Here is an 8,245-nt window from a genome sequence, read left to right on the forward strand (position 1 = left end):
GCACTGTCTGTCTAGGTGCAATTGCAGGGTGGCTTCCAAAAGTGGCCCACCTTTCCCTTAGGGCTGGGGTATGGGAGACCCGAAACTATTCAGGGGATGCCTAGCTAGGATTTGACTGGAAGTGTGATCAGGGAGAGGCTGGAAGGAGCAGCAGGAATAGTTTGTTCCATTAACTTTAATCATGGCCTGAGAACCATGTTCATCTGGGCGTCTGTACCACCTTTGCTACTGCCCCCAAGACCTGTTTTGTGAACAATAACAATAGATCAGGAAACACCTCCTGATCTTGGGAAGGTCTTGGGTGCTGATTATTTCCTCTGCGGCTGTCATTTCAGGAGAAGCTGTTCATTTAGCTCGGGATTTTGGGTATATTTGCGAAACGGAGTTTCCCGCCAAAGCTGTTTCTGAATATTTGAACCGGCAGCACACGGACCCCAGTGACCTGCACTCCCGGAAGAATATGCTGCTGGCCACCAAGTGAGTGTCCTAAACTCGCCCCTACTCCCATCCTGCGTAGCCACCTCGTTTGGGAGGAGACGGTGGGAGCTCCCAGCTCAGTGGCGAAAGCCTGCAGATTGCTGGTAGGGAGCCCTCCCAGCTCCACCCCGCTGCGCGTGCCCACCCCTCAGCGTTGATTAGGGGCTGTGTGTGTGCGCGCGTCAGTCTTCTCTGTTTCTGAGATTTTGGGAAGGATGGCTTTATTAATCGGAATCCAGGCTTTTTAACAATTCACATCTCCCGCCCTGGGGGTGACAGGCAGACCTTTGCAGGGTGAGGGCCTTATTCCAGTTCTTCCTGCATCCTTGGATGCTTGTTTCTGCCCAGGTTGCACCTCTTCCTGTCCTCCTCACACAGCCACGTGTGCTTGCTCAGGGTGTCTGTATGTCACCCACGTGTACCCATCTCTACCCTCAGCTCTAATTACTCTCTTTCCAACGTTGCTGTTTGGCATCTTCCACAGACGTAGAATTTACTACAACTCCAGAGGGGAAACTAGTAAATCTCTGGCTAAATTTAGGTCTAGAGCTCATTTGAACTTTTACAGTGGGTTTTCTATTTATTTGATTTACTCCTGTCTTTGGCTTCGATGTCATATTGCTGGTGTTTTATGGCCGGCTCAGGCCTTCAGTGGGCGGCGCTGCGTGCACCCGCACGTTTCTCTCGCAGGCGCGGCCCAAGCAGCGGCGCTCATTTATTTAGTGCTCCAGGACGCGGTTTGTTCCGTTGACAGCGTAATTTAAAGAAATATATGGAAGGCTGAAAAATCATTTGCTCAAATTTGTCCAGATGTTTTTGAGACGTGATTGGAATTTGATTGCCCCTTTCCGCAGGGTCAAAAAATATTAATGTCCCAGAACTTTAATTGCTTACAGACCCCAGTTTGGGCTTTGAAGATTTAAAATGTTTGACTCTAAGCATTTGTTCTCCGCAGTTCAGAATTTCCTTTTTGGCACATTGGTAATGAGTACAAACTTCAGGAAAGCCTTTAACCATCCCTTCCAACGATCAAAACCTGGCACCCACCTCTTTTTAGAAGGTTTTCCTTGATGTACTAACTAGCAATATAATAGATCTTTGTCAGTAAATTGCCCTCCCACCCCTTGCCCTTGGTGGCTAGCGGCAGGGGAACTGTTTGGTGCTTTATAAAAGAGTAAAGGTACTTTGGGGAAAAACTAAAGCCAAACTGGATAAATTAGATAACAGGATTCCACAAACAACTCTGTGGTTTCCCTGAGGAGTGCTTGTGGCTTCTCTTAGGCCAGCATTTCTTAACCTGAGGTGAGCATCAGAATTGTCTGGGGAGCATTTCCAAGATAATTATTCGTGGACCTAGCCCCAGGCTCCCTGAATGGGAACCCATTCAGGGAGGGTGAGGGTGGGAGTGGAGGCCTGGATGTGTTTGTTTGAACCCCACAGGTGATTCTGAGGAACTTCTGACTTAAGAAACTGCCCTATTTAGGTCAGAACTGTTACCTGTTTCTTCCTGGTTGGGATGATGTATGCCTGCATTTTGAACAGAGAAACCAGTGAGAGCATGCCTGGTAGTGTCTTCTACCCATCAGTCTTAAAACCAGAAGCCTTTTCTGGCTGTTGCAGGCGGGGGAGGAGGTGTTTTCCACTCCTTTGGCCGTTACTTCTCCTGGGAGTAATCCCCTTGGAATAGGTGCCCCAGAGTCATTCACATGAGCCTCCAGGCACTGGCCCTATTCATCTGTTGGCCAGGCCAGGTGTCACCAAGTGTCAGACCATCCCAGGGAGGCCTGGGGTTGGAGTTCTCTAGTTTTTCTTTTCTCACCACCCTGGAGACCAGGTGGAGGAAGGCTGACGGAAGCCTGCCAGTCTGTGAAAGGCTATGACCTTTGGGATGCCACGCCTCTGACCACGGCGAATCAAGCCTTTGGGCCTTCAGGGCTAAAATCCTTTTGTCCATCTCCTATATTAAAAATTTCTCAAGTAAGTTCAGTCCGTAGTTAGGCATGCAAGATTTCTAAGGCTGGGAGATTTGGGTGCCTTAAGGAATTAAAAACCTTCAACAAATAAAAATCTCCCCTCCCTGGAGTCTTAACCATCTAGCTTTAGTTTTATTTAAACAATGTGGGACTCCTTTTATATGGACAACAATGTTGTACAAAGATCTTCCGTAGCCTACACTTTAAAAGAAAGGGGAAAAAGGGGAGGTGGTGGTGGTGGGAATACCTCCCTTCACAAATACTGCAGGTAAACAGCTTTTTGCTTTGAATGGAATCAGCATTCTCTCCTGGAATAAACAGTTGCTTGCCCTGGGCCATGCACAGCTCCAGCAATCTGCTTCTGTGAGAGGGACAGGCTTGTGGCCTAGGGCTCTAAATCTTTCTGGGCTTTCTGAGTCTGATCGCCAAGAGGTTGGAGAGGCAGGAGAGAGGAGGGGGAAAGGGCTTTAAAAAGAACTATCAGGTAAGAGCTAAAAATGACTGAATATTCCAAATCAAATGCTAAAAGCCTAGCGATTTTCCCAAAGCGGGGTTTATGCAATTTCCTGCATAATGAAGGGGTGGGGGTGGCGGGGTGGGTGGGAAATGGGCAGGGGAGGGGGCTGCCGAAAAGGCCAGGCTTTGGGATGGAAGGGGTGCCTCACCTCCCCACCCTCGCTTTCCTTCCAGTCCCAGCTGCTCGAGAAGGCCGGCCGAGCGCTGGGAAAGGAAACAGAGCGGAATCGCCCGCATTAGCCTCGCTCCCCGGCTCTCCGGTGACCGGGCGCCTCTGTGCTTGTGTGAGCAGTCTCCTTTCTAATGCCAATGACAACGACACTGAGGGTGGTGTGTGTTTGTTTGTTATTGTGGTTGTTGTTCCTCTCCCGCCCCATTTACAGGCAACTTTGTAAAGAATTTACGGATCTGCTGGCTCAGGACCGGACTCCGATCGGGAACAGCCGGCCCAGCCCCATCCTGGAGCCGGGGATCCAGAGTTGCCTCACGCACTTCAGCCTCATCACGCATGGCTTCGGCGCCCCGGCCATTTGCGCCGCGCTCACGGCCCTGCAGAACTATCTCACCGAGGCGCTCAAAGGCATGGACAAGATGTTCTTGAACAACACCACCACTAACAGGCACACGTCTGGGGAAGGCCCAGGTAGTAAAACTGGCGACAAGGAGGAGAAACACAGGAAATGAAAAATTAAAAAAAAAGGAAAAATGTTTTAAATACAAAAGGAAAACAGAAACAAATTTTAATTTTAGCTTTAAAAATATTGGATTGGCTTTGGAAGAATTATATTAGGTAGATACACATACAATCAAAATTTTAAAAAACAAAACTAAATAACTTAAAAAACAAACAAAACTGAGGCGTACCACGGAGCAACAGTATCGGTTCTCAGTGTCTATTTCAAGATACACTTGGAGACCACCGTCCGGATTTTCCACTTCGGTTCTTTCGAGCTTAGTAATACTGATAATAATAATAAAAACATGATTTTTTTTCCCTTTGGAAAATAAACGTAAGACTAAACATGAGAAAACGCTAACTTATTGGAAGAAAATCGGAGAAACCTTGTCGGTGTCAGTGCTTTGAGAGCTGGTTGACTGAGACGCACGAACTTTTTAAAATTTTAATATATTTTTAGGAAACTGGCAGTCCCCGCCTTTCCACCTCACCTCACCCCTCTCCCAGCCACCCTTTTCTACGTTGCCCTTCTTCCCTCTGGCTGTCACGGGAATCTTCTGGGATGAAAAGGCGTGTGGTTAGCCCCCAGGCACGGTGATTGCGGTCCCCTCGATGCCCCCGCCCCGCCCAGCGTCCTTAACTCACCGGTGCCCCAGCTCCCGGGCCGTTTGCATAATTAGGGAGGGCGAGGGCGGGCGGGGCGGGAGGCCCTCGGGGTCGCTGGCGGTGGCTGCAGGTCTGGGGCTGGCCGTCCGGCCGAGCGGAGGCTCCCGCGGCCGAGGAAAATCCGGACCAATAAGTTGATTCAGACTCATCATCAGTTGCTTTCAGAAACCTTACTAGTTCCCAGCCTTGCTGGCATCTGCCTACAGAGCATCTTGCATTTGTTATCCTATTTGTGTCATCTACCAATTTTAAGAACAATAGTAAAAGCAAAACACAATATGAATACGTTGATTTATGTAATTCCTTCGGAGGGGTATGTACCATTTCATTCTCTTCTGTTTTCCAAAGCTTTGCCCGCATGGTTTATGAGCTTCTTCAAAGAGGACTTGGGCTTCCTACACAATCTATAAGGTACAGAGAAAAAAAAAATCCGATCCCTTTTTAATCAAAGCCTGTGTGTCAGAATTCTGCAGGTGCACTTCTTTAAAGAAGCTCAAAGGGAATAATTTAGAAAGTGGCCAATAAGAGATTGAAGCAGCTTTGAGTCTAGTAGTTAACAGATACTTCAACATGGAATTCCGGAGGAGTGGGGAACAGCTAAGTGAATTTTAGGGGAGAGAAGTAAGGGTTCTTGGAGCCCAATATTTTAATATTATTGACTCGCCTTTAAAATGGATTCCATTTCCTTGGGCTCTTTGGCAATTTTGGGAAAAGCAGCAGCTTTGCGGGTGGTTGGTCCTGGGAAGAAGGGTGGTGCAAGCTCCTGTGTTTCAGCAGCAATTACTTTCTTACAAGATGCTTTATAATGCCACCCCCCCCCCCCAAGACATGCACTTGTTTTGACAATAATGGTAAAATAACATAAAGTGAAAGGAGATGTACTTCAGCTTTGAATGTTACCGTCTGGATACACTGGGGCTATTCCCGGTGGATAAAGTCTCATGCACTTAATATCTCTCATTTCTGGCAGCCCAGCTCCTTTCTTGGGCTTTACCTGAGCATTATCATGAAATAAAATCTGAAATCCATTGTTCCCACCATCCCCAAAGCAGTGGGAAATCCCCAGGGGTATAAGTGGGTGAGATCTCTAAAATAGAATGTGAATGAACGCATCTCTTTAACCAAAGTAGGCATTAGGAGCTTTGCAGCATCTCTTGAAGATAAAGCTCCAGAGGTCTGTTCTGCAGAATTTACAGTTAGGACCCACTGGGACTCTTAGGCCGGCACCCCTGGGGCCTTGGCCTGGGGAGGGGGAAGGTTGAAGGGTGGGACTTAGGAACCTGATGAAAGTTTTGCGCTGACATGTTTATGGGGGAGGGAGTTAGGGACCTGGTTTTAGGTCATCAGGACCCAAGCAACGGTTGATGTCAGACCGCAGTCCATCCACTGTCAGCTCCTTTGAGGACTTCTGGATGTGCAGGGCCCAGACATAGATGAGTTGATACGAGTACAAAGGTCGGGAGCTAGACTTCATGGAGCGTGTAGATAGATGCTCCATCTCTTCCTAGCTTAGAAGCCTGCGCCTTTGTCCGAGGGCCTGGCCGCTTGCATAAGACGTATTCTGATTGCCAAAGGCAGAAAGGAGAAACTGCACTGAAAACCATCGTCTCCTTTCCTTGCAGGGCAACGCGCCCCACGCGTGTGACGTGCGAGAGACGCGATGGATGCGCCTTGCTCTTACTGTGCAGGTCCCGAGAGCGTGGGGGCCACTCGCGCCCAGTCGTGTTGAGGACATAGAATCAGCCGCTGGAGGGGCCGCGGGCCGCGCGGGCCCTTCCCGCTCTCGGTCTCACCCTAAGGGCTAAGGCGACCGAGAAAGCCCGGTGCTCCAGTAGGTAATGGGGCGGCGCCCCGAGGGCTGCAGGCTAGAGGGGTCTCAGTGCTGCTCGAGCCCCTAACTGCCAGCGGCTGCCCGGGGCGCCTGCTCCCCGAGGGCAAGTGGCCTAGAAATGTCCAGGGGATTGGAAGCTTCCCCCGCCTTTGCCAGGATGAAAACTCTCCACCCTCAGGCTCCTAAAGGCGGGTCATGGGTAGGAATTGTCTTACTGGGCTGCGCAGCCTCCTTCGTCGCCCCTTCGCCCCTCTCAGTGCGCGTTCCTCCCGCCCGGGCTGAACAGAGCCCTTGGCATCCCTTCCCTGCAACTCCCCACCCCACCCCACACACACGTGGATAGAGCCCACTGCCCCCTTTCCCTCCCTCATTTCTCCTTTCATGTATGACTCCCGCCTCCTTGCTTTCGTTAGGCCTGCTACGTTTATCTGATAATTGAGTTATTAAAAGATTTGGTTTCCTTGGGCCCATAAATCAATAAACAGTGGGATTAACGCAAGGCTTTGTCTTTTAAGTCAAGGGAAACGTTTAAAACAAGCCCCTTTGAGCCTTGTTTTCAAACTAAACAGGTGAGTCGCAGCTCTCCCCTGCACCCCTGCCCTCTTAAGACACTGTATCCAAACCTCTTAAGTGCCCTGTCCCAAAGTAAGAGCTAAAGGTAGGAAGGAAGAGTCAGGATATGGCAGCGCTGCCTTCACACTTTCCACTCTGTAAGTTCCTTTGGAAGTTCTAAAGGTTTTCTGACCACGTCTGTCCAATCCTGCCTCCTCTTATATGTATGGTGGCTCTCCTGGGAGAAGGGGAGAGAGAGAGAGAGAGAAAAGAAGGGCTGTTTTGAGTGAGGATTTCATCATCCAAGTGATCGTTAACTTCTCTCCCAAACTGGGAAGGTAATTTTCTCCCTCGAAGTTAGCTTGCATTTTCTTTTCCTTCTCTCTGACACCGCATCCTTAGCTTTCTCCACTTTCAAAGTTTCAAAGACATGGCTGTTTTATTTTCTTTGGCCAAGGAAACCACTTTCTCTCAAGCAATTATTTTAGATCCTATGAAAACTTTGTTCGAATGGAAATCCTGAAACCCCCAACTTATCTACACGCTGTTCCTCCGGTACAAAGCCTTACCTAAAAGGGCAATTCATTCCTACTTAGCGTGTTTATAGACAACTTGTCATCACATCTGATATTCTGTATGCATAATACATTATGTGGAAAGGAAATAAACTTAAACCATCTGATGTTGCCTCAAGAGCCCAAACAGTGTTCCCCCCCTCCTGTGCCGATGTATGTTAAATTATAGGGTTAAAAAAAATAACAAAATTCGTTTTGTTTCCTTTTAAAAAGTAGAATGAACACCATTCTTGAAATGCCAAAATTGACTCCTCTGTTGAGTTGGTCTCTCACTCACTAACGTTTTTGACACACAATCGAGAAATATCAATCTATTGACTCTTCAGGAGAAGAGCTCTGGAGGGTATCCATGTTAAGTTTGTATATATTTATTTATGCTTAATTTAACGGGAATGTGTAAATATGGCGAGCAAGTAGTTTGGGATTATTTATCTGTGAATCTATACCTCTGTGAATGGGTGGTTAAAAAAAAAAAAAAAAACCGCTTGACCCTAGGTAGAATCCTCTCTGAATTTTTCTGTTCTTTATAGACAAGCTGTTATGGTAATGGGTAGAAATTGGTTTATTGTCCAGTGTTGATCTGATTTACATAAATAAAAGATTGTTGTGTTTTTGTTGTGTTTTCATCTTCAGTTTCTTGAACATACTGTTTAATTCTACAGACAGAAAGAGTATAGCCAAGGTTTCCTTTTTGTCCCCCACTCTATCATATAAACACAGGCAGCGTTTTTCTTACAATAAATACAATAAATTTTGCTTCTCAGAAAAATGGACACTTTTGTTTTCACTAGAAGGTGTTTTTGACTTTTTAAAATTCCAAATTGACACTATTCTCTATTTTTCACCGAATTTGCAATAAAAACTCTTGTTAGTTGCATCTCTTGGCTTATTTTGCCCTTTAAAAAAATCAAGTTGTCAAATTATTTACTTTCTAGATAACAGACTCTATGTCCCAGGCACTATGGATCTCTGGGTCCAA

At 47.3% G+C, this 8,245-nt stretch overlaps 1 protein-coding gene across 12 annotated transcripts in view; it reads left to right on the top strand.

The window, feature by feature from the left end:
- The window catches only part of TFAP2B (transcription factor AP-2 beta), a 28,854-nt gene extending 20,974 nt beyond the window's left edge, over positions 1 to 7,880 (top strand). For 5 of the 12 annotated variants that reach the window (XM_060403698.1, XM_060403699.1, XM_042236828.2 and 2 more), the window contains 3 exons: positions 336 to 477; positions 3,350 to 3,609; positions 4,657 to 7,880. In XM_060403698.1, coding sequence (XP_060259681.1) covers positions 336 to 477; positions 3,350 to 3,609; positions 4,657 to 4,718 — 464 coding nt within the window. In that variant the 3' untranslated portion in view covers positions 4,719 to 7,880. Of the gene's footprint in view, positions 1 to 335; positions 478 to 3,349 lie in introns of all 12 variants that reach the window. The other 7 variants (XM_027958617.3, XM_015102745.4, XM_027958616.3 and 4 more) reach the window with 4 other exon arrangements.
- Positions 7,881 to 8,245: the final 365 nt, after the last annotated feature.

Source organism: Ovis aries, chromosome 20 (assembly GCF_016772045.2).
Source record: "Ovis aries strain OAR_USU_Benz2616 breed Rambouillet chromosome 20, ARS-UI_Ramb_v3.0, whole genome shotgun sequence".
NCBI lineage: Eukaryota > Metazoa > Chordata > Mammalia > Artiodactyla > Bovidae > Ovis > Ovis aries.